General features: G+C 37.6%; 1 protein-coding gene across 1 annotated transcript in view; it reads left to right on the top strand.

Annotated features, from left to right (window-relative positions):
* Positions 1 to 27,281, top strand: part of LOC140619897 (lipoxygenase homology domain-containing protein 1-like) — a 33,900-nt gene extending 6,619 nt beyond the window's left edge. The window contains exons 3-5 of the mRNA XM_072803776.1: positions 12,048 to 12,104; positions 21,461 to 21,542; positions 26,601 to 27,281. Of these exons, the coding sequence (XP_072659877.1) occupies positions 12,048 to 12,104; positions 21,461 to 21,542; positions 26,601 to 26,697 (236 nt within the window). The 3' untranslated portion in view covers positions 26,698 to 27,281. The remainder of the gene's footprint in view (positions 1 to 12,047; positions 12,105 to 21,460; positions 21,543 to 26,600) is intronic.
* The last annotated feature ends 231 nt before the right edge of the window (positions 27,282 to 27,512 follow it).

Below are 27,512 nucleotides of genomic sequence, written 5' to 3'. Positions count from 1 at the left end.
TATATTATTCAACCATAGAAAAGAATGAAGTCTTGCCATTTGTGACAATATGGATGGACCTTGAGGGCATTTTGGCAAGTGAAATAAGTCAGACAAAGAAAGGCAAATACTCTATGATCTGTTTTATATGTCGAATCTAAAAACAAAAAACCAAAAAGCACTGAGCTCATAGATGCAGAGAACATATTAGTGGTTTTAAGAGGTGGGGATAGGGGATGGGAGAAATGAGGAACTGTTTAAATAGATTGAATAAGAGAATTTTATAAAAGACTCAGCATGTTCTAGTGCATGAATCATCTAAAAGTGATGTAGGAATGTTAGAAATACAGAGTATATACTAGGAAAAATTGGAGCTGATATCTTCTAGAAGTTGGGGAAAAAGTTTAGAATTCTACAACTCCCCTATACTATTCACTCTATTGCTAATATCTTTCAAGAATCCATTCTGCTTTTTTAAAATGATGTATGGGGCGCCTGGGTGGCTCAAGTCAGTTAGGCATCCAACTCTTGATTTTGGCTCAGGTCATGATCTGGGTTGTGAGATTGAGCCCCATGTTGGGCTCCATGCTGGATATGCAGCTGGCTTAAGATTCTCTCCTTCTCCTTCTGCCCCTCATCCCTACCTCCTTTTCTCTCCCAAAATGATGTATAGGAAGATTTTGAAATCCCTAATATGAATAAGAAACAGATGAAATCTTATTGGCTTGATATAGTAGTTATTTGTCGAATTATAGTGTTTTAAAAAGCTATGTTTTTTGAAAAATGAACTTTATTTAAACTCTATTTGAAAACTATTTTGTATTTCTTCCAATTGCTACCTATTTGACATATGCACAGTTTGTTACATGTAAAAAAAAAAGTGGAAAGCAGTTGTATGGGTTTTTTAAAAAAATTCCAAGATACAAAAGAAACTCCATTGTGCTTTAAATGAACTATTGATTTTGGGTTCATTTAACTTTAGCAGCGATAAAGACTCAGCATGTCTCCCCTGCATCATTCTGTTCACCCTTTTCCCAAACTAGCTAATGAAACTTTATCCATTAGCATTTCTCATTTAAAGGGCTAATTTCTTAGCTGAAGTACATAAACCATTTCTGCAGCATTTTCTCTTACAAAATAATATAATGTAATACATGATACCCAGAGCTAGTCTAGACTAGTCATTTTTTTCCAGTACTGACTAATCTATCCAGCTGTCCTTTTCTCAGTTTGATTATTTACTCATTTGGGGGAAAATCATTCAAATAAGAAAACAAAAAGACAATGGCACCTCAGTGTTCAGGTTTAACTAGGGATCAAAATCTACTGGTGAGCAAAAAGCAGTCCAGGCATGCTGAGTATTGCTTTTGGAAAGTCATTCTTGATGCCAAGAGGTACATTTACTATTCTTGTGACATCAAGGAAAGCCATAGCAGAATCAAACCACTGAATTGATGCTTCTCTGGTTTAGGTTTGAAAGGAGGACTAAGGAGGGGTTGACCTTCAATATTTTGGGATTGTCTGTTCGTCTGTCAAAATATTCTGAAGCTGGCCCAGGGAAGAGCACAAAGAATGATTGTAGAGGAACTTCTTTTTTAAAATGAAGCTATTAATACTTAGGTTTGAGTCCTAGGGACACTTGAGGGTTATATTTTTTTTTAATTTAGTTGCACAAAAGGAGTGCTTTTCCTTGCAGTTGGCACTTATACTCCGAGCCAATTAATTTTGTGACTTTGCCTCTTCTTTTCAAAAGATTATTGGAATGTTTTCAAAAGAAAAGGGTTTTTTTGAGACTATTAGTCTATAAACCATCACTCTTTGGGGGCTGAGCTGGATTGCTGGTGGGATCAGAGCAATCTCCTCTTGGAGACCAGCACTGCCAAGCTGAGCCTGTTCACATGCACGGTTTCCACACCTTCCTCCAATTTTGCTCACCATCTGCCATGTTTGTGGGAAAAGGCATCAAGAGCTGCTGATCATCATGGCTTGGTTGTTCTTAATAATCTTTAGTTAATGGTCTGGTGGGCATGCCCAGGGCTGATAATAATGCTAACTCAGCTCACTGTGGCCTCTTTACAGGTTCTGGCTCCAGGCTTTCTTCAGGAGAGACCCATGAAAATAGGAGGGAAGGTTTGGGGCCACAACTCTGGCCAAAGAAATATTTGATGCTAGGTTTTGGTAAGCCTGCAGGAAGTGTGGTTCATTTCCAAGCAAGAGATAGCTCTGAGAATGTAAGAAAGTACCATCATGATAGAAATGTATCTGCTTTAAAATATTTGTATTTATCAGACTTTAAGTAGTGAGAAAATAAATGTCTTTCTGAACACTTGCTGGCAACCTACAGCAACAACCCCACAACCAGAATGGCCTTCTTAAAATCTCAGTCAGATTATGTCACTTCTTTGCCTATTACCCTCCAAGGTTCCCCAGCATACTAAAAGTAAAAGCCAAAGTCATCACGATTCCTACAAAGCCTGCTCACTCGGACTCCCTGTCAGTGTTCCTTGCCAGGCAAGCTGTCCCCTCAGCCCTTAGGACTTGCCCTTCTGTCCTGTCTGCTGGCCTATGCCTCCCCCAGCCCTCTGCATGGCCAGCTCCTTCACCTTCGATCACATTTCTGGTCCAGTGGGGCCTTCCTGGAGACATTCTATAAAATATGAAGAAATTCCACTCTCTTCCCACCCTAGCACTTCTCTCTGCAGTTCAAAGGTATTTCTTTTTCAGCAATAAGATAAATATTTGCAACCAAGAGGCACATGAAGATTCAGTCCTCAGCTGCCAATGTACATGGTCTTGGACCACAAACCTTCAGTGCAGACTGAAGTATCCGCACATGTTTAACACTGAATCTCATTTACCATCTGTTCCTGAGATCAGATTTCTTTGGGCAGTTTGTGTCAACATGATCACACCGTGATGAGTGCTGAGAAAGCTTAATTCTTGGTGACCTGAGAGAAAGCACTAAAACAGTCCATTAATTAAATCAAAGTAAAGCTTCAGCCATGGGGTTTGTCTTGGGGAAGTTCAGAAGTGCTGCCTGGAGAACTCTATAGGTACCAGAGCTCGTACTCCTGAGGTGGTGCTCACCAGCACTGCAGATACTTTGTGCAGAGTGGAGCTGTCTCCCATGGGAAGGAATGCAGAAGGCTCTGGCAGGGCAAAGTCATTCAACAGTACCTAGAAACAATTGAGCATAACGACTAACAACATGGCAGGAAGAAGTTCCCCCAAAAGTAGATAATTACATTTCATTTTTCTGATTAGGAAAGTCTTCAGAAAACAAAACTAAACAAAACTAAAACTTACATTCACTAAAAATATTTTGTGCACTTTGACAGAGATGGAGGCACAAATGCAAAGTTCATGGCCTTCTAAACTTTTTTCCTTATACTCTGTGATTGTTTATGACAACCAAGGTTGGTAGACCTGAGATGTTTTGAGAATTTGTCTCCCAGGATAGAGAAAAGAGCACTGACAGATGATGGCCCCAGGACCATTTGTTAGATGGAGAGAGCTGGGAGACTGGCTGCTCCAGAGACCATTTGGTGCCACTGTTTCTAAATTGGAGAGCTAAATATTTGGGAAGGCCTAGGTGTACAGTCTTCCAGTGAGGGCACTACTTAAGATTTAAGGTCCCATGAGTTTCACTGAAGTATGCATGTATTTAAGCTCAACTCAAGGCATGGAGTGTGTGTGTGTGTGTGTGTGTGTGTGTGTCCATCTACACAAAATTGCACAGAAGCATGTCTCTCTAAGATAAGTCCCAAAGTCACCAGCCAATGAAAATTTTAACAATGTACCCTGGGAGGAGATCTTAGATCTGGTTAGTGGTGATCCTGTCCTTCTCAACCATGGCCCTATGGACTCCATTTAGTTCTGCAAATAAACTTCTGGTGCCTAAATATTTAAAACATTCCATTCCAGTAGCTTTGTGAAAAGGCTGCCTTATCACCATAGAACTTGAGTATATGGTACCTTAGGTAATTAAGATATGGGCCACCAAGGGAATGAAAAGCTTCTTGGCATGATAAAATATTAGGAGGTGATCCTTCAAATGGAATTCAGATTAAAATTATAGAGCTGTACTAAATATATTTTATAAACAGTTAATTGGATTCAATTCCTTTACATGTTCATTCAAAAATCAGGCAGGTAAATGTATGAATAAATCTTTCTAGATATCCTCCAGGTTACTCCCTATGCATTGTTTTCATCATCATGTCATGGATTTGAATCTTCACAATCATGACTTTGAGGGGTGCAAAAATACAACTTTTTCCATGCTCCATAGCTGATTAAAATCACACCTCTCCTAGAGAAACTTTTTGGGGTGATAGAAATAACTCTCTATCTTGATGGTGGTAGTAGTTACAGAACTTGTAAACATTTCCCAAAACTCATCAAACTATATTCCTTAGAAGAGTGAATTTTAATACTTGTAAATCATATCTCTACAAACCTGATATAAAAATAATCCAAGCCCTTATTTCCATGGGTGATGGAAATCTTAATCATTTTAGCTCAAAATAGGCTCACTCACTTCCAAAATAAAGCTTAGTTTCTTTTGGTCAAAAGTCGGTCAATTCAGAATTCTTATTCTGCTCCCATTCCTATTCCATGCAGGTACACTAGTTCCTGGATGTCACCCTCAGATGTGAAGAGGACTCTTGGTGTGGCTATCCCTTAGGCATCTCATTCTACTTCCTCTTTAGATACCACCTTCTCCCTCTTCTGCCAGAGGAAACATGTCCTACCCTGGCTTTGTTTCCCCCTCTCCTAAACTTCCAGTGAAAAATCACATTTGAGGAATTTTTTTCAGCCCCCTCCTCAGCCATATGACATTTTAAATGTATACTTGTGGCTAAGAAATTATATATATCCCTATGAAGAACAAATATAATATGTATATATATTTAACTCTATGCTGCTCTAATAAGCAGAGGGTAAAGAATCCAAGATCTCTTGAAAGGAAATCTTAAGGATACTATTTATGGAGAAGTTAATGCTTGAAGTTGATGCTGATAAATCATCATTAACAAATGCTTGGCACAGATTCTGGCCTAAAATGATGTTTGAGGGGAAAAAAACCTGCAGGTGAAAATTGGAGGGATTTTTGTGTCACTAATGAGATGATGTTGAATCTTATTAGGTAGGTCACAAGTGTATCACCCCAAAGAATGCTGAGCTTTGACAGCAATATGTGTGCTATGCATTCCTTAAAAGATGGGAAAAGTTTTGGAATGACAATAAGTATAGGTAAATATAAAGATGAAAGAGTTGATGATATTGAGAACACAAATGAAACAAATGCCCTCCCCTCCAAACATGAAAGAAATTTTATAGTTTAGCGATGAATTGAATGGGATGACAGTTGTGGCAAACAGGCAGATAAGCAATGTTATTGGGTGCCTATGGCAGACTTTAAGAGTAAGTAAGGCTCACAGCTGCTGATGCTCCTGACTAATTGCCAGAAAGAAAAATTTAGCATCAACTATGGTAAAAAGAAGATAAAAAATTAGGGGCAAAGATGTCCAATATTTATGGATAACCTAAACCAACAAGTTAGTTCTTTCAATACTGTCACCTAAATCATGATGAGAGATATATATTAATAACTACTTAAATCTGGTGCTTTAAGAGTAGTTATTTGCAGCCAGAATAATTTATTAGTAATTCTGTCTTTGAATATGTTCGAGTAAAATGATCTCTTCGAGTCTGTAAAACATCCATGTCTAGAAACCCAGCCTTGTATTTTTCAAGTGTTTGAGATAATCATAAATTTTCTTCTAACTCACATTTTTGTTTTGTTTTTTTTAATTTTTATTTATTTATGATAGTCACACAGAGAGAGAGAGAGAGAGAGAGGCAGAGACACAGGCAGAGGGAGAAGCAGGCTCCATGCACCGGGAGCCCGATGTGGGACTCGATCCCGGGTTTCCAGGATCGCGCCCTGGGCCAAAGGCAGGCGCCAAACCGCTGCGCCACCCAGGGATCCCTAACTCACATTTTTGACTTACTGTTGCACTCCGTCAGGTTTTCACCTTCTTCTGTGTGGGGTCCCTCTCTTAGGATAGAGATAATTTGTTAATATTCTATATTTTTACAATAATGCAGGTCTTTTAGCCAGAACATATGGCCCTACCTTTGAATCAACAACATTGAGACCTGACTTTTACGCCCAAGGAGAGACTGAACAAAAAATTCTCTGAGATCTTCACTTGCTAAGACTTGTTTAAAACACATTGTGTTTTAGGGTGCATCTAAGTAGCATGTTAACTAGGCATTCTTTAAATCCTCCCTTTCTTTAAGTTAAAGGAAGAATTTTGTATTGCCTTAAGGATCATGAAAAAGTTTGGACTTAGAAACTATTGTTATGAATTTATCATTTAAAACAACTGCATGCTTTTGTTGTACAACTACAGCAAATGGTTAGTGAATTATATAAATCCGTACAATTAAAGTTGAATCAATGTTAAAGATTTCAGCAAAAAGTCTGTTTCTGTGGGTAGGATTATATGTTTTCTTTCAATTTCTAATTCAAACTATCGTAATTCTTTTTGATGTGGTTTGAGAATAAAATTTAGTGATCAACTATGATATCCACTCTGTTCTAAATATGTGGTACATTTAATTCTCTTTGAATTTTAGATGGCAAGTGATTTTTTTTGTTGGTCCATGAGTATTAAACTTAACTTATAGGAGCTCCTGGGAATATAGTGTTAAGAAATATTTGAGTTGTATAGGTTGCCTGCAAGGTGCATGATTTGATCATAGGGTAACATGAGTTACTGTTGTCTTTGTGCTCTAAGCATATGATTCCTGTCTAAAATAATTTTCTATATATCTTTTTTCAGTCCTTTATTTTTTTTTACTTTAGATGTGTTTTAATAGTTTATGTCTTCTATTTTTTTTTTAAAGTTTTAAACAACCTCACTGTTCACCTGAAATAAAAAAAAAAATCTCAGTAAACAGAAGCATGACTTCCATAGTAAGACTTCTGATCACACCTGCCCACATTACTGTTTTCATAAAGAATTCTAGTATAAGTTTTGGGTTAATGCAGTTCAGGCAGTTACCCACGTTGTAAGACTAGATCTTCTTTATAGGAAGTTTTAAAGATTTCTTTGGTTGTCCTAAATTCATGAGAAGTGTTCTAATTTTTTGCTTAAGCTCAGCTGAGTTTCACTCTAGGGTATTTTAGAATATGTAAGACTCCTCAAAGAAACTGATTTATCTTCTCTGCTTACACCATTTCCCAGTATACCACATTTGTCTTTTTAAAGGTCAGGCACGATGGAAACAGGCAATGTTTCTCACTTACCTTGTTTTCTTACTTGTTGGATTTTCATGTCTGAGTTCTTTGGAAATCCAAATGTTAATGTGAATTTCTATAAATGCAACTGTTCAATTGCACAGAGTATGAATTATAAAGCATCCTAGGACTTGGAATAAAAAGTACTCATTGTGTCCAAGATATTACTCATATTAGTTGTATCAGCAAGAGCAATCTCTTTCCTAATTAGCGACTTCTACCAATGTCTCAGAAATTGCCTTAATTCTAAGATCAAATATAGTGGATTATAATTTGCTGGTACCTCCCTGGTCTCTTTTTAAAAAATTTAAATTTGTATCTCTCTAAGATCTTTGTATTTTTTTATGTCAAGAGCACTATTAAACATCTCCATTATTGGAGTGTGATCTCTATGAAATAGCAGCATGAGTGGCCAGCTGTGATTAGAACAGCCAAACTTCGGGAGGAAAGTTGCCACTTTCATCTAATTAAGAGAGAAGAGAGTTATTATTTTTTTTTAATATACAACTTTTCATAACAGCCGTGAAAGTATGGTGGTTAATGAAAGTGCATAATTGCTAACGAAAATCATTTTGCAGCAGTAGTTTTGGGAATAGCTGAGAGTCTTATGAATGAGGTAAACATGGAGTAGCCGAGAGTATGTTTGAGTAGGGGTCTGCGTAAGAGAGGCTTCTGTCAGCTAGATCAGGCAACATTCAGCTGTTTTTCAGGTTGTCTAATACATTCAAAGAGAAAATAAAATGAGAAAGTTAATATCAGATTTTTGACATTGCAGTGGTGGTCTATGAGATCTGCATGTACACAGGCACTAAACCAGGGGCAGAGACAGAGGCTAACATACTTATCAACCTCATTGGCACCAGAGGAGATTCTGGGAACCAAAAGCTTCATCAATCCAAAAATAACAAAGTCAAGTTTCGGCATGGACAGGTAATAGAAAGATCTTTATTGATTCTTACCAACCATCTTTCCTCTAATTTCTTTAACTAAAAAGACACATAGAAAATTCTGGAGGTGCTCATTTGATACCAATTAGGAAGTCTGGGGAAGTGTGGGCACTTTTCAGAGTGTATTGTACTGTCTGGAGCTGAGTGGAGGTGGGCTTAACCAGGGACAGTGCAGCCATGAGTAACTCCTAGTTTTTTCTGCTATTAAAGACAAACCAAAACCAAAAACAAAACTGCCAAGATTCTACTTCCAACTAGAGCACTCTGGTTCATAACAAAGTGACTATCTTGCTGACTGCTAGAAACATTTGATGAATACCTTTTAAAATTGGTGTTAAAGGCATTGGGTGGCTGCCAGGGCAGTTAGGGTGTGAGTCCAAGATCCTGGAGAGAAAGGAAGTGTGCAGAAGAACCTGATATTCATCATAGCTTTCTACCATTTGTAAGTGGAATCAGGAAGCCAATCAGAGAGTGGCCATGGAGAACTCCCAATGCTGTGTAGAGATTTAGAAGGTCTCATCAGGCTGGGATTCAATCTGGACCCAGCAGCAAAGATAGGCCCTCACAAACTCCCACTTGAAAAGTAGGACCTTCATGTGAGTTCTCCCAAAGCAGAGACTGGGACAGGTCCTGTGGGTGGTTAATGGAGGGAGGAGGAGGGATCCTAGGAAGCATAGTGAAGGCAAGAATGTAAAGGAGAGAAGGAAAGAGGAGGAGCAAAGTTAAGTATGCATTCTAGAGGTCACCTCTGTTGACAACAAGGACTGGAACTTCCAGGACCTCTGCTGACAGATGGGCACCAATGTCAGTGGTGGCTAAAGCCATTGAGCAGGAAGGAGCACAGTCCTGGGGCCTTGCACAGGCGGCCCTGCCCTGAGGCTTACTCCATTCTTAGGCGCAATACACAGCAGGCATCCAGATGGCCAAGGCAAGACCTCTACATGGAAAATGACAAAATATTACTGGGAAATTTTATTTTTTATTTTATTTTTTATTTTTTTTAAAAATTTATTTATGATAGTCACACAGAGAGAGAGAGAAAGAGAGAGAGAGAGGCAGAGACACAGGCAGAGGGAGAAGCAGGCTCCATGCACCGGGAGCCTGATGTGGGATTCGATCCCGGGTCTCCAGGATCGCGCCCTGGGCCAAAGGCAGGCGCCAAACCGCTGCGCCACCCAGGGATCCCACTGAGAAATTTTAAAAAGTCATAAATTAATAGAGATAAACTATGTTCTTGGATTGGAAGAGTCAATATTATAAAGTTCTCACTTTTCTCCTAATCTACAGTTTCAATGCAATATACCAATCAAAATTACCTATTTTTTATTTTTTATTATTTTTTAAAGATTTTATTTATTAATTCACGAGAGACACAGAAAGTGAGAGGCAGGGATAGGCAGAGGGAGAAGCAGGCTCCATGCAGGGAGTCTGACGTGGGACTTGATCCCAGAACTCCGGACTACGCCCTGACCTGAAGGCAGACGCTCAACCGCTGAGGCACCCAGGCATCGTCCTTAATTTTTTGTATGGAAATTGGCAGTTGAATTATAAAATTTATGTGGAAGGGTAACAAGTCAAGTACACCCAAAATAATCTTGAAGATTATTAAGAGAAAAACAAAGCTGGAGGGCTCACACTACAAGATATTGAGATTTATTGTGATGTTGAAGTAATTAAGACAGCATTAATTGGTACAAGGCAAGACAAATAGAACAAAGAAAAAGGATAGAGAAAAAGATCCACTTGTCTTGATGTGCAGCATCAGGGAAAGGCAGTAAATTAGATATTAGAGAAAAAAAAAAGAAATCATGAGCCCTATTTTACACTAAATCTTAAAACCAACTCCATACAAATTTAGGTCTAAATGGGAAAGGTAAGACAATCAAGTATTTAGAAGACAATATAAGAGAAAAATCTTCATTGGTCTTGGGGGTAGGTTAGGATTTTTGAAAAACTTAATGGTCATAAAATACACACATGAAATTTGCCACTTTAACAATCTTCAAGTGTATAATTCAGTGGCTTTGAGCACATTCTTTCGCACTGTTGTGCAACCATCACCACATCTAGCTCCAGAACTTTTCATCTTGTGGAACTGAAACTATGCCCACTAGACAATAACTCCCATTCTCCTCTCTGTTTCCCCCAACTCAACCCCTGGCAACCACCATCCTACTTTCTGTCTCTGTGACTTTGACTCATTTATGAACCTCGTCTAAGTGGAATCAGAGTATTTGTGTTTTCGTGACTGGCTTATTTTACTTAGCACAATGTCTTCAAGGTTCATCTGTATTGTAGCTTGTGTCAGAATTTCCTTTTTTTTTAAAGGGTGAATAATACTCCATTGTGTGTATATACAACATGTTGTTTATTCACTCATTAGTATGAATGCAACTTGGATTGCTTCCACCTTTTGGCTACAGCAGCATTGTGAATAATGCTGCTATGAACGAACATGGGTGTGCACATATAGAGTAAGATTTTAAAGACAAAACAGAGAAAGCACTAAGCATAAAGGAAAAAAGATAAATTCACACCACTTTATCAAAGACCTCTCTTCCTTAAAGAGCACCATAAAGAGAATAAAAAAGGCAAGTCACAAAGTGGGAGAAGATATTATAAAATATATCCTAGCAAAGGACTTGTTTCCAAACTATAAACAGAACACTGACAGATTAACAAGAAAACAGATAACCCAATTTAAAACATGAGCATGACACTTGAATATGTCCTTTCTAAAAAGAGGATATCCAAATAGTCAATAAACACAAAAAGTGTACCCTACTTTGTTAGTAATCAGGAAAACACAATGAAAACCATAATGAAGTGTCACCATGCATGATCAGATGGCTTAAACTTGAAAAGAATGACAGTATTGGTATTGAGTAGCTGTGGAGCACCTTGAGTTTTCATACACTGAGCATGCACAGTGTGTGGTGGTATAAGCATTTCAGAAAAGTAGACTCTCTACTAATGTTCATCAGAAATGTATTCCAATATATACAAAAAGGCAAGTCAATAATGGTCTGGCAAAACTAATTAAAAGTCAGGATAGTGGTTACCACTGGGGGAGATTATAACTGCAATGGGCCATGGAGGGATCTTGGGGTGCTGTTAATGTTGTATCATTTACATTGATGTGTGCATTGAGTGTGTTATGTATTTTAATTTATATATTTTATGTCTACTTAATAGTCTTTTTTAAAATTTCATTTGTATATGCATGCACATGTGAATATTGCAATGCATAGTTTATTTAGAAACAAAAGATACCAAGAGGCAAACATTCCAGAGGCAGACTACTAGGGTCTGAGTCCTGGCTGGGTCCCTCACTAGACATTGACTTTGAGCAAGAATTGAACTCTGTATGTCTCCATCTCTTCAACTGTAAAATAAGACCATGAGTAGTACATACTTCATAGTTCTGAGGATTAAATGTATGAAAAACAAGAAGAGTTTGCATTTAGTGAGGGCAATATTAACTGTTATTATCACTACTATGGTAAACTTAACTGTTACGATTATATTTTGGAAATATTTTTCAGATTTATTTAGACTGTGTGATTGAGGAGGGCAAAAATTAGGTTACTTGCTTGTATTTGTCTCACAAGGCACAGTGTAGGACTGCATATAAAATAGTAAGTGGAAAATTTTTATAGTATAGTAATAATAATTTAGCAATACATGGCAATATAGTGATGAACTTAATATAGTAGTAATAATGCTACTTTTTCCTAGAGAAAGGAAATATCCTAATGGTCATTCAGTTTATTTTCATTATTGTACAGGTTGATATTTTTCCATCAAAGTGGTATCTCTTGGAAAATTGAAGAAAGTTCTGATGAGTCATGATGGGACAGGTCCAGGTAAGATGTGCTTTCTTAGTAAGAAATCTGTTTTGAAAATTTATTAAATGTAGCGTAAAAGGCAGGTGAAAGAAGATAAATGTACAGGTCATGTAAAATTGAGATGAGAAAATAATTTTTAAGAAATTTAATTAATTAATTAATTAATTTTAGACAGACGTAGGAGGGACTAAGGGAGAGGGACAGTGAATCTCAAGCAGACTCCCTGCTGAGCGCAGAGCTGGATATGGGGCTGTCTCAAGACACTGAGATCACGACCTGACCCAAAACCAAAATTAAGAGTTGGATACTTAACTGATTGAGCCATTGAAAATAATTTTCCTTTAATAAATTATAGTTAGGTGAAGTTTTGGCTGGTTAGGTTTAATTTCCTACGAAGACAAAAGTTTAATTGGTGTGTGTGTGTGTGTGCACATGCATGTGTGCCTATACATAAAATTTCCACACCTATTAGGCAGTGTTCACAATTGCATCTATCATGTTTCCTGCAGATGTGTTTCTCCTGGGTCCCCCAACGCATACTCTTTGGCAAACCAGCAATTTGAGAATCATTTTTGATTCCTCCTTTACTGCCTACCTTTAACCCTTTAACCAAGACCTTCAACTCTACTTCACTATCTCCTATAGAGCCATTTTTTCAAACTTATATGCTTGTTTCTAGAACCTATATTCTTTACTGCTAGAATACAGCTGCATATTGTAACAGATCAATGTACCAAAACCATTTATTACATTTACTTCTATACTCTTTTTTACCTTCTACTTGATTTTGAGTTTTTGAAGTCTGGTATTATATTTTATTTACCTTTGCTCTCTTTCCTAGTATAGTGCTTAATAGTCTGGAAGTTTAGTTATTGACCATTTATTGAATGAGTGGATTTAAATCAGTGAAATGATTTTGAGTAAAATCCTTGAAAAGGAATGAGGAGAGTTTAAAATGGCCTTTGCAAGAAAGAAGGATGTTTATTCTGGATGTGAACCAACAGGAAGAAGAAAAGGGAAGGTAGTGGTGTATGGAAAGAATGGATATGTGGTAAAATGAGTTGAGGGTCATATACGGCAAATTACTAGAAAGAGAGAGAAATAAGAAATTAAATAGAAAGACACATGCTGCCTTCTCTACACAGTGTCGCTACAGAGGGATATGATTTTTGCATTATTTTCATGATGGATGGAAACTGGCATCATCTTGACTTAATGCCAAATCTCTGCTGCAAACAGCTCAGGGATTTGCAGAACAGCTAATGAGAGGCGAAACTGGAGATTGGGGCGTGGGTCAGAACAGAGCAGTTAGCAGAAATCCCTGGCTTCACCAGGCTGTCGTTTCAGAAAATTATTTTGAGACTCCTCTTGGACATGAGCGAAGGAAGCCCTGAATACTGAAAGGGCCAGTGTCAAGGGAGTATAGAAACAAGAGTCATAGCACAGCAATCACAGGGGACTGTTGCAGGTAAAAGGAAGCAGAATCAGGGGGCAAGTGGGACATGTGAAGGCTGCCCTGTCATTACCAAGGCTGGTTGATACAAAGAATAAAAATGACAGAAGGTAAAAGGAAAGAAACATTGTAATTTTAAATATTTTGAAGGACCTAAATTACTCACATAGAAAAATGCTTTGGGCTGAGGATGCAACAAACTGCTGAATATCATTTTTTCCCAATGCATTGATTAACAAAACCTATGCAGTATGGGAATGATTTCAGCTAAATCCTCAAGGCTTTTTCCCCCCCCATCACATTTGTAAAAAGAGAGGCTACTTGCCACATTATATTTTTAGACTTGAATGTAGTTGTATCTGTAGATATCTAATCTCAAATAGAATAAAGAAAACTTCAGGAAAGCCCTACCATTTTAGCAAATTTTGCAAAACTTCAGGATGTTCAGGAATTATCTGAGTGTCTTAAAACAAACAAAATAGACTCCTTGGCCCACCCCAGAGATTCTGATCCAGTAGATACTGAGTTATTAGAAATATGCTTTAAAAATATATTTTATAATATATTTTAATATACATTACACATGTAATATGTATATGTAAGCAGTTTAAGGGAATCTGATTCATGTGGTCCTCAAAACAGTCATTAATTAACAAGCACTGCTTTCTGATATAAGAGTTCTTTGCTAAGGGGCTGCTCTGTGCCAGGAACTTTGCCAGAGGCTGGGCATTCAAATGTGAAAAAGATGCGGGTGGTCCCTGCCCTCACAGGCAGGGCCAAGTGGGGGCAGACACATATGAAATAAGCGAATGTCATAAAATATGGTTCATTGTCTGAAAGTGACCCTTGGAGTGCCGTTGGACATATGGCATGGGTACATAGCAGAGTTCAGAAGAACATGAAATTCTCTGAGAAAAGATGAAAATGTGGTAGGCTTGTGGTAAGAGCTAGGTTTGGGTGTGATACTTGGAAATCTTAACAGTTTTCTCTGACTAATGGGATAAGACTACTTGAAATTCAATTTCAGGAAGTTGAAAGGACAGGCATACATCCTAGGTATTGTGGATTCCATTTCAGACCTCTGAAATAAAGGAAATATTGCAATACAGTGAGTCAAATGAAGTTTTTGGTTTCCCAATGCATATGAAAGTTCTGTTCACACTACCCTGTAATCTCGTACGTGTGCAATAGCATTATGTCTAAGGAAACCATGTATTTACCTTAATTAAAAAATACAAACCATCATTTGAACTTGCACTAAGTAGTAGTTGCTGATCACAGATCACCATAACAAATATTATAATCATGAAAAGTTTAAAATATTGCAGGAATTACCAAAAGGTGACATGAGGTGAGCAAATGCTGTTGGGAAAATGGTGCAGATAGACTTGCTTTGTGCAAGGTTGCCACAAATCCTCAATTTGTAAAAATTGCAGTATCCGTGAAGTGCAATAAAAGGCAGGATAAAATGAGGTATGCCTGTAATTACCTTAACGTTCTTTTTAAATTATTTAAACTATCCTTCCTATATTCTGCAAACTATTTTCATTAAAAGAAAAAAATACTATGATAGGGTATCTAGGCTATGTTTGCCTTTCTTTTCTTTTCAAAATGTGTATTATATAAATTTGATAACCCACCTTACAAGTTAAGCCTAGAACATTGTTGGTAGTAGTGCTCCTACCTGTATTCACTGCACCCATTCCCTCCTCCTAAGTTTTTTCTTTATAATTTCTTGGTATTATTATCCTGGCATTTTTTTAAAAAGGAGGCTCTATTAATTATGTAGGCTTTCTTGAAAATACTTTTGATAGTTTTTGTGCTTTGTAAAAACCATGGCATGTTACATGGAGTCTTACATGACTTGATTTCTTTTTTCACTCAAGATTGTGTTTCTAAGATTCATTCACTTTTTTGTGTGGTGCTATAGATAATTTTTTCATGACTGTAATATTCTATTGCATGATTACACATAATGAATTTATTCATCTCTTAATGGGTGATTGTGCTGTTTCCAGTCTGGCTGTCACAGATTGAAATGAACCTTCTTTCTTGTGTGTGTCCCCTGTTTCATGGAAACAAGTTACTCCAGGGTGTTAGTTCCCAGATGGGGGTGATTATACCTTCCCTGGGGACATTTGGCAATGTCTGGAGATTTGTTTTGGTTGTCACACTGGGAAGGAGATGCTACCTATATCTGGTGGGTACAGCCCTGGGATGCTGCCAACCATCCTATAATGCACAGAAGAGCCCCCCCTAACAAAGAATCATCAGGCCCAACAAACATCTCAGTAGTGCTGAGGCTGAGAAATCCTGCTCCTGAGTAAATCCATAGAACTTAAATGCTAGGTGAAAACTATGGATTCTATTCAGCTTCATAAAATGGTGACATTACTAAGTTTTATCTGTGGTGTATTAAGAATTTCTAGGGGCACCTGGGTGGCTCAGTGGTTGAGCATCTGCCTTTGGCTCAGGTTGTGATCCCAGGGTCCTGGGATCGAGTTCCGCATCAGGCTCCCCCAGGAAGCCTGCTTCTCCCTCTGCCTATGTCTCTGCTTCTCTTTCTATGTCACTCATGAATAAATAAATAAAATCATTTTTTTTAAAAAAAGAATTTCTCTTGTGTCACAGTCTCACAAACACCTGGGACACTTAATTTTGTAATATAATATGGCATCTCAGTGTGGTCTTAATGTGCATTTCCCATTTCCCTATTTCCTAAGAAGCTTTCTTTTTTTATTTTTTTTTGGTTTCTTTTTGTCTATTGAATTTCCTTTTCTGTGGAAATACATGTTCTTATCTATAATATTTATGGTAAAGGTAAAGTATCTCTAATGAAAAATACTCAAAAAGGGTTTTTAAAAGATAGAAGCTTGTCTCTCACTGAGGTAACAGTTCCAAAGTGAGTAGTTATGATGGGTCTGCTCTAGCCAGTCACTGGGGAACTAGGGTCCTTTCATCTTGTTATTATACCATCTCCTAGGCCTCTTCCTCCTCTGAGGGGTCAGCGCTGGTCACAGAATATAAAAAAGAGAGAAAATCCCTGGCAACAATATCTTTCAAGCAAGTGAGGTAGAAACTCCCCACACTACTTCTGGTTAAATCCCATTACTGAGAAATTAGTCATACAGTTATCTCTAGCTGCAAAGCCATCTGGGAAATGTGGCTCTAGTATCACAGTGACTGAAGAAGGGGACAGCAACTAGAAGTTACTACCACAAAATCTTGTGCAGTGTGGTATATTTTTTGATAAACTGAAATTCCTAATTTTAATGTCTTTCAATTTAACCATGCGATATTTTTTCTAATGATCCAATTTTATATCTTAAGAAAGCTTCTCTACCCCTGGGGGTATTGGATAGAAAGAAAGAAGAAGAGAGGAGAGGAGAGGAGAGGAGAGAAAGAGAACGAGAACGAGAAAGAGAAAGAGAAAGAGAAAGAGACAGAAAGAGAAGACAAAGAGAAAGAGAAGAGAAAGCAAGCAAGCAGGCAAACACAAGTCTTTAGAATCTAGATATTTGATTTCTGGGTATAACATAAGGATGTAATCCACTTTTTCCCACATGGATAACTAGTTGTAATATCATGATTTATCATCTACTCCATCTTCTCCTGTGTACTCTACAAAGTAACTTTTGTCAGATATAGGGCAGTTCTTAACTTGCATGGTTTCCATATGTACAAATTTTAGTGACAAAGATTTATTTATTTATTTTTAAGGATTTTATTTATTGAGAAAGAGATTGAGGGAGCAAGAAAGAGCAAGCAAGAGAGAGGAAGAGCATGAGTGGGGTGATGAGCAGAGGAGAAGAAGGCTCCCTACTGAGCAGGGAACCTGATGTGGGGCTTGATCCCAGGGTCCTGGGATCATGACCTGAGGCAAAGGGAGATGCTTAACCAACTGAGCCATCCAGGTGCCTCAGTGACAATTATTTAAATAACACAAGTCCCTCAACAACATGGTCCAAAGTTCAGTTATTGTGACATATTAACTGTAATTGCATAAAGTGCAAACTTCATTGCCAGGTCCTCAGTCCACAAATCACTACGTACATTACAGGTGTGCATCCTGATCAGTGACCAGTCACTTTATGTTTTTCACAGTCTGTTATGCAATTTAGGCACAGACAGCAAAGCTTATAGTTGTATTGACTCCTTGTCTGTCAGTGATAAATCCATATGACATTTTACAAAAATGTACAATTCAAAGATACAAGCATATCAAAGAAATAAAAGTGATAATGCTGGATGGAAGTTGAAATCAAACATAGATGGATTTAGGTATAGAAGAAATATCTGATTGTGGTAATGTTGGCACTGTCACCATTTGAGAGACTTTAGATAAACAGCTAAAGGAAATCAGTGAAGGGAACTTACAATCATGAATAAGGGTGACAGAAAAGGATGAACATGTCCCGGAGGAAGTGATGTTGCTAAAAACTTCACATTAAAGGAACTCTAAGGGATGGTTTAGGACATTGGAAGCACAGAGGGTAAAAGCAGAAAGCTGATGGAAGCTTAGAAAAAATTAGAGAATTTGCAAGGGCATAGAAAAGATGCTTGCTATTTTTTTATTTTTATTTTTCAGTTTATTTTTTAATTTTTTTTTAAATTTAAATTCAGTTAACACTTAGTGTATTGTTAGTTTCAGAGGAAGAGGTCAGTGATTCATGAGTCTTATATAATACCCAGTTCTCATTACATCTCGTGCCCTCCCTAATGCCCATCCCCTAGTTATCCCATCCCCCCCATGTCCCTCTCATAAGAATCTCTCATGATTTTTCTCCCCCTCTGATTTTGTCTTGTTTTATTTTTCCCTCCCTTCCCCTACGATCCCCTGTTTTGTTTCTTAAATTCCACATATGAATGGTAACTGTCTTTCTCTTATTGACTTATTTCACTTAGTATAATACCCTCTGGCTCTATCCATATTGTTGAAATGGCATGATTTCATTTTTTTGCTGGCTGTATGCCACATCTTCTTTATCCATTCATCCATTGCTGGACATCTGGGCTCTTTCCATAGTTTGGCTACTGTGGACATTGCTGCTCTAAACATTGGAGGGTAGGTCCCCCTTCAGATCACTACATTTGTATCCTTGCAATAAATACCCTGTAGTGAAATTGCTAGGTCATAGAGTAGCTCTATTTTCAACTTTTTGAGGAACATCCATATTCTTTTCCATAGTGGCTGCACCAGTGTGCATTCCCACCAACAGTGTAAGAAGATTCCCATTCCCCTTTCTCCACATCTTTGGCAACATTTGTTGTTTCCTGTCTTGCTAATATTAGCCATTCTAACCAGTGTGAGGTGGTATCCCAATGTGGTTTTGATTTATATTTCTCTGATGCCAAGTGATATGGAACATTTTTTCATGTGTCTGTTGGCCATTTGTAGGTCTTCTTTGAAGAAATGCCTGGTCATGTCTTCTGCCCATTTCTTGACTGGATTATTTGTTCTTTGGGTATTAAGACTGATATGTTCTTTATAGATTTTGGAAGCTAGTCCTTTATCTGATTAAACATTTGAAAATATCTTCTCCCATTCTGTCGGTTGTCTTTTGCTTTTGTTGACTGTTTCCTTTGCTGTGCAAAAGCTTTTTATCTTGATGAAACCCCAATAGTTCATTTTTACCTTTGTTTCTCTTGTCTTTGGAGATGTGTCTAGCAAGAAGTTGCTGCTGCTGCCTGTGTTCTTCCCTAGGATTTTGATTGATTTCTGTATCACATTTAGGTCTTTCAATCATTTTGAGTCTTTTTTGTTTTTGGTATGGTTTAAGAAAATGGTCCAGTTTCATTCTTCTGCATGTGACTGTCCAATTTTTCCATCGTCATTTGTTGAAGAGACTTTTTTCCAATGGATATTCTTTCCCACTTTTTTGAAGATTAGTTGACCACAGAGTCGAGGGTCTATTTCTGGGTTCTCTATTCTTGTCTATTGATCTATATTTCTGTTTAATGCCAGTGCCATACTGTCTTTATGATCACAGCTTTGTAGTATAGCTTGAAGTCTGGAATTGTGATGCCACCAGCTTTGGTTTTCTTTTTCAATATTCCTTTGGCTATTTGGAGTCGAAAAGATGCTTGCTCTTAATTGTAAGTAATATATTGAGAGAAGGAAGGCAAGCACCATTCAGATTATTCTTGATAAGTTTCTTTTTGCGTATTTTTTTATTGGAGTTCGATTTGCCAACATATAACACCTAGTGCTCATCCCATCAAGTGCCCCCCTCAGTGCCTGTCACCCAGTCACTCCATCTCCCCACCCACCTCCCCTTCCACTACCCCATGTTCATTTCTCAGAGTTAGGAGTCTCTCATGTTTTGTCACCCTCTCTGATTTTTCCCACTCAGTTTATTTTTTTTAACAAAGAAATATACCTTTTAATTCTCACTATTTCTAATGTTTTTGAATTACCGTGTACTAAATATTAGTGGTTTTTTTCATTTTCCTATACATTTATAACCAACAGTAAAGGAGTTTTTTTATATTTTGGCAAAAACGTTTAACAAGTGAACAGTCATAATTTTCTTCATTGATGAAGATGGTGTTCCCAGTGAGCAGTCCTACATATACTTCTGCACTGAGAACAAAGCACAGACTATCCAGAATAAGTTTGTGTCAATATTCAGGTCAATTCTGAATCCTTTCTCTGGTTCCATCAGTCAGTTTATCTGTGCCAGCACCAATTCTGTATTGTCTTAATTAGTATAGATTTATAATAAATGTTGGTGATTGGAAGGATGATTCACCTACCTTACTCTAATTCAGGAGTGCCTGGGATATTATTGGGCTTCACACATCCATATAGGTTTTATCATTTGCTTGTCAATTTTCTTGTAAAACCTTATGATGTATTTGATTTAATTATACTCAAGCTTTAGATTAGTTTGAAAGAAACTGACACCTCTATAATCTTCACTCTAGGAATATGGAATAGTTCTTTATGTATTCTTTGCTGTTATGCTTAATTTAGATTTTTTCTTTTTCTTTTTTAAAAAATATTTATTTGAGAGAGAGAGAGAGTGCCAGAGTTTGGGGGGGGGGCGTCAGAGTGAGAGTGAGAGAGAGAATCCCAAGCAATTCCCTGCTGAGCATGGAGACCAAGGACAGGCTTAATCCCACTACCAATGAGATCCATGAAATCATGACCTGAGCTAAAATCGAGTTGGATGCTTAACCAACTGAGCTACCCTGGTGCCCCAATAGTTTTTCTATAAATTATACTGCATCTGTTTTTAGATTTACCCTTACATTTTTTAATTTTTATAGCAACTCAACATGATAGCTTTTGTTGAACTATGCTTCTTAACACTTCTTTTCTGGTCAATAGAAATGTAATAGATTTTTACATATTTATTATGTAATCATTTTTTTCTCATCTCATCTTCTGAAGCTTCTTGGGGTTCTTAATTTAGAAAGTCACATTATACATGAATGATGACTGTTCCATTTCTTCTTTCCCAACACTTAGTGCTTTTCATTCTCCTTCCTTTGTTTCTCTTTTCTCTTTATTTAATTGCTTTGACAAATGCAGTAATAAGTGATATCTTCTAGATTTTCACCATTAAGAGTGATAATTATTGTGATTGTACATCATGGTGTAAATATATCGACCTTCTATAAATAATGCTCTGAGATGCATTTATCTGAATTTATTTCTTTTTGTTCTTGGCCCTTAAATACTTAGAAAATAATTTAGAGAGTGTGTAATCCTGAGAGGAATCTTCTTTTCCTCTGCTTCTGCTACTCTGAATAATTGGGTTGCTCACTCACACTTTCATTTCTTTCCTGGTATATTTTGAAAGTGCATGTTTTTTTCCCCAAATTTTGAACATTTGGAGAGTCTATGAATAAAATCACAATAGTAGCATGTTTTATGCTAAAGAATCAAAGTGATCTCCTTTGTACATTTAAACAGGTAATGGGTGGTTTCTTGAGAGTATTGTTGTTAAGTCTGAAGAGGAAGATGGCAATCAAGAGGTGCTGTTTCCATGCAACCGGTATGCTGTTACTTAATTCCTCATATGCAGAATTATGCTCCCCTCTGTCCAGTTCATTTCAGCCACATCATCAGCCAGTCCCACCCCCAATGCCACCCATCTGTCTATTCACATCACCCCTTTATTTAATACCAAAGCTGAAGGCCTCAGCAAGCTGTTCCTTATAGCACTAGCAATTCTCTTTTTATTTGTACTATTTAATATTTTTCTCTTCTGGAATAACCATGCCGAAATGGGAAGAAATCTGGATAAGGATTTAGAAAACTGGTTCTCAACGTGTTTCTCAAATACTTGCGTGCTCCTGCTAGTTCTGCAAACATGGGTGCTACTGTCAACTTCCCAGACATTCAATTCCCTTGTATGTAAAATGGGAATAATACCTGTTCCTCCTAGCTCATCAGACTCATTTAAAATTAAATGAAGTTATGTATGTGAGCTGTGAACTCGAAAGCATTATTCTAATGTGGTGTAGGTAGAATATAAATTAGGAGAATCAAATTGCAAAGGCAGCTCTGTAACTCCTGGGCCATTTATAGGTGTATCACTTACATTTTCTGATCCTCAGTTTTCAGAATTTAAATCACAGTTTTCAGATGTTTAAATCACATCTACTTACTTTTTTTAAAGGTTCTTATGAACAGAATATCCAATACATCCTAAAACAAAGTACATTATGGATAGAAATTACAAACTGATTTCCCTCTGTTATTAGTTGGTCAATAGAATATACTAATTCATTCATTTGGTCATTGTATAAATAGTAACTGACCACCTGTCTTTTCAAGAAATGGAGTAGAGGGCAGCCCAGGTAGCTCAGCGGTTTAGCGCCGCCTTCAGCCCAGGGCCTGATCCTGGAGACCCGGGATTGAGTCCCACATGGGGCTCCCTGCATGGAGCCTGCTTCTCCCTCTGCCTGTCTCTGCCTCTCTCTCTCTCTCTCTCTCTCTCTGTGTCTCTCATGAATAAATAAACAAAATCTTTAAAAAAAAAAAAAAAAGAAATGGAGTAGATAAAGAGATCCAGTGATATGGTCCTGGCCTGAAAGAAATCAGTGGGTACCCATGTGAGAATGAACATTAATGTTCTTGGAGCCATGTCTTACCTATGTAAGAGCCCAGGTGCCAAGGTGGATGTGTATGTGATTGCACATTCCTTAAACCTAAAGAACTCATGCATTGTGTTTATTCATTTGTTCATTTATTTATGCATGCAAAAGCATTGCATGCCTCCCAGGTGTTGGGCCCTATGCCAAATTGTGGACATATAGAGATAAAAAATGAAGCACCCTTGTCTTGAAGGAGCTCCCACTTAATGCTAGAACAAGGCAAGAGAGATGTGGTACTAAATGAAGCCAGAAAGCTGGGTGTGCTCTGAGTTTAGCAGATGTTTTGGCATCACTGTCTCCTAAAGTGTTGTATACTCTTTCAGACACATAGAGAAACATGTCGGCTGACTGAGTGGATTTTACCTTACAATAGTGGATTCTAGGAAATATCGATTCTTTTGAAACTTAATAAGGAGTTGCATTCTGTATGAACAAAATGTTCAACACTTCTCTGATATTCTGTTTGTTTTCTTAATAAACGTCCATTTAAAATGCACATGCATCATAGTATTTGTTTCCATTGTGTAACATTCAAGCTCTGGAGAGAGACTCTATATTTTTATTTTTGCAAGAATTTTTTTTTTATTTTTATTAATGGAGAATGAAAAGGGCAATGATTGAAGTTCTTCAGAACTGGGTTTGAATTCCAGTTCCTTTACTGACTAGCACTATGAGTCTCAGTTTATTCTTATGTAAAATAGCAATAATAACACCTATTTGGCAGGGTTTTTTGAAAACTGCACACAGTATACACAAAGTAACTGCAAAAGTGTTTCACAATTATTGGAAGCTCCCTGAAGATAAACATTATTGTCATAGAAGCAATTTTGAATTAAAGAATTTTTTAGATACAATGCTATACATGCAAATGAAGCAGAAAAGCTTACTTTTATTTCTAGATCACATGTTGAATAATTAGAAGTCTCCAAATAATTTACTAACTTTATTTTTTAGAGATTTAGTTGCTTATTTGAGAGAGAGAGAAATAGAGACAGGGAGAGAGAGAGCAGGGCGGGGAGGGAGTAGAGAGAGAGGGAGAGAGAAACTTTAGCAGACTTTTATGCTGAGTGCAGAGCCCCGACACAAAGCTCAATTTCAGGACCCTGGGATCACAACCTGAGCCAAAACCAAGACTTGGACGCTTAACCGATTGCACCACCCAAGCATCCCACTAACTTTTATTTTTAAGCATCTAGTTATGGGAGGCCTGGGTGGCTTAGTGGTTGAGCGTCTGCCTTTGGCTCAGGGCATGATCCCGTGTCCGGGATGGAGTCCTGCAACAGGCTCCTCACAGGGAACCTGTTTCTCCCTCTGCCCGTGCCTTTGCCTCTCTCTCTCTCTGTGTCTCTCATGAATAAATAAATAAAATCTTAAATAAAAAAAGGCCAACATTAAAAGAAAAAAAAACATGTAGTTATACGCAGCCCAATATGGGAGCCACTAGCTACATAGAGATAATACATGTAAATTAATTTAAATTAAATTAAATTAAAAAATCAGTTCCTGGCTCATACTAGCCACATGTCTATTATTATTTTTTATTATTTATGATAGTCACACACAGAGAGAAAGAGAGAGGCAGAGACACAGGCAGAGGGAGAAGCAGGCTCCATGCACCGGGAGCCCGACATGGGATTCGATCCCGGGTCTCCAGGATCGCGCCCTGGGCCAAAGGCAGGCGCCAAACTGCTGCGCCACCCAGGGATCCCGCTAGCCATATTTCAAGCATTCAATAACCACAGATGGTTAGTGGCTATTCTATTGGCCAGCATATATACAACATTTGGTTGTATATCACATCTAGATATTTTATATCATATGAAGTTACATTTAATATTATACAACATAGTTTTATTTCTCAGTATACTGTGATCCTATAGAATAACATAAGGAACAAATAAAATATTTTTATTTTTATGAATGTGTCACATTTTAAAAATTATAAATGTGTCACATTTTAAAAATGAAGAATCATCCTGAACAGGTGATAATAGTCATATTCTCTTAAGAGCTGAAATTAATGTTATTGGCAATGCAAAGGAGTAGAAGATGTTAAGATAGAGGTGCCTTCTTTGTTTAGGGCTTGCCAACATTTTAGAATAATTACAATCTTTGGGAATTGGATTTGTAAGGAACAAAATGATACAAATGAAAAGTGTTAAACATTTTACTGCATGAAGCATCATATTAAATACTGCAGACAGAGATACCACTGCACTGTTATCATCAACTGAACCATAAGAGTATTAACAGACTTTCCCTTGTTTATTCTCTCTTACGGCCTTGGGTTACATGATTAAGAAAAGAGGGACATCTTGTTGCTAACATTCCCTTAAAGGTGAAGAAACCATAACAACATTTAATCTCGCACCTCACTGACAAATCAGAAAAATATCACCTAAAGAGATTAAATGATATGCATAAGTTATAGATGAATTAGTCAGGTCTCTTGATCCCTTGGACACTTTTGGGAATTTTAATTTCCTATCTATCAATCTACTGTTCCCATTTTATCACCGGGATTTTATGCATTATCCGCTAAGGAGAAAGTCCCTGTGCAAATTACTGAGTTCACTATAAAACTGATTTGTTGGAAATTCTACTGAGATTTGAAGTGTTTAGAAGACACAGGTTTTGCTAAATTTTCACAGCTTAACTTAGCCATTTAGACTCAAGTCCCCTTCTACTTATGAGAAAAGAAAAGGTCTCTGGAGAGGAAATTGCTTACTTTATTGTGGAATAAAAAAGCAAACAAAGCATCTTCTGCTTGGCTGGGAGAAAATCAAGGAGTGCCCATCACTAGCATGTAGTGTACTGCTATCATGGGATGATAGGAGCCAGAGTTTCACATGTAGCTCATGTGATCCTCACAGGTGACCTCCAGGAGGCTCTGTGATACTTGTGGTTTACAGATGAGGAAGATGGGGAACACAGAGATGAAGTTTCTTACCTAACTGTGATCAGTGGAATCAGCATTCAGATGGAGATGAGTGTAACTCTAGAATTGCACTGTGTCATGTGGGAGCCACCAGCCACATGTCTACTGAACTCCTGGACTGCACCTAGTCCCATCTGAGATGTGGTGTAGGTATAAGCTACATAGCAGATATCAAAGATGTGGAATGAATATGAATGTAATTGTCTTAGTCTGTTCAGGCTGCGATAGCAAAATGCCATAGGCTAGGTGGCTTATAAACAACAGAGATTTCTTTCTTACAGTTCTAGAGGCTGGAAGCCCAAGATCAGGGTGCCAGCAGGGTTGGGTCCTGACAAAGGCACTCTACAAACTTGCTGTGTTCTCATGTGGTGGAAGAAGCAAAGGATCTCTCTGGAGCCTCTTTTATAAAAGCATTAATCTCATTCAGGAGGGACCTCATGATGTGAAACACCTCCCAGAAAATTTTGACATATGAATTTGAGCCAGGGGCGGAGGAAACAAACATTCACATCTTTTATAAATTTATTAAGTTGAAAAATATTAAAATTAATTTCACCTTTTTATTTTTTACTGTCTTTATATGCATGGCTGATGTTATATTTCTCTTGAAGGATGGCATTCTAGAATCTCAGGTGTGGGGCACTGTATACATCTACCAGTCACACAGAAGGAGAGAAATAAAGGCTTCCACTAAGAAAACCCCAAATGAGAAATTTTTACTGACTTTATGATATATTAGAATATTTGCCATGTTACCAAAGGAATTCCTAAAATCCAGCATTTTAGGATGAATCAACGTAACCTTGCAGCTAAAGTATAGAAGGACAAAGGTTTGCCAAAGTCGCACTTGTAAAGATCATTTGGTGTAGCATGACATCTTAAATGCTGTTAAAAATCTCTGTGCTTCTCCCTGAAGGCCTCTTTAATTCCTTTCTGTATTTTATTTTCAGTTTTAAGTAACATGCCTTCTTTAAATTCTCTCTCATATTAATTATTTTCCCTCTTCCCATGGCAGATGGCTAGATGAGTACCAAAATGATGGCAGGACTGAACGAAAATTGTTTGCGGAAAGTAGCTACCATGCAGGAGAGACTGAATCAGTGGCCTCCTGATGGGGCCCACATGGGTCTGTCTTTCCTTGTGCTTTCGGAAGGCTATTGATCTGATGGAGATAGTGTGTTTGTCCTTCCCTCATACTGAAGCAAACACCTGGGAAGGGTCACATCTACTGGACTCATCCATTGCTTTTGACAACTTCAAAAGTTGGGAGAAGAATCAGTCAACAACTGACAGAGATTAGTCTATGATGGCTGGGATAGGTACATACCTTTTTTCTTCATATGGGTGAAATAGGTGAAGGGGATTAAGAGTACACTTATGATGAGCATTGAAAAATGTATAGAACTGTTGAATCACTATGTTGTACAACCTGAAACTAATATAGCACTGTATGTTAACTACACTGGAATTAAAAAAAAATAAATATTGTTTCTACTTCTCATTACTTTTTAGCAAATCTGACACCTACTGTTTACTGAAATGTTTAGGTGGCTTTAGTAGAAGGTAACTGAAGAGGTACATAACATTTGATTACTGTAAAACACTGTTAGACAACATATGTTAGTTTTAAAGTAGAAGTCTTATTCTTAGATAATGGTATATCTCTCTTAGTATTGGTGGTAATCTGGGAAACGAACTAGGGGTGTTGGAAGGGGAGGAGGGCGGGGGGTGGGAGTGAATGGGTGACGGGCACTGGGGGTTATTCTGTATGTTAGTAAATTGAACACCAATAAAAAATAAATAAAAAAAATAAAAATAAAGAATAAAATGTAAAAAAGAAAAAACCAGATTGGGTTAAATCACATTCTTACTGCATTTCACGCCAATTCTTGTCACCTTGGTCACTGGGGCTGTGGTGGACAGCCAC

The sequence above is a fragment of the Canis lupus genome, chromosome 28, assembly GCF_048164855.1.
Source record: "Canis lupus baileyi chromosome 28, mCanLup2.hap1, whole genome shotgun sequence".
Taxonomy (NCBI): domain Eukaryota; kingdom Metazoa; phylum Chordata; class Mammalia; order Carnivora; family Canidae; genus Canis; species Canis lupus.
This window is presented reverse-complemented; position numbering and strand designations above follow the sequence as displayed.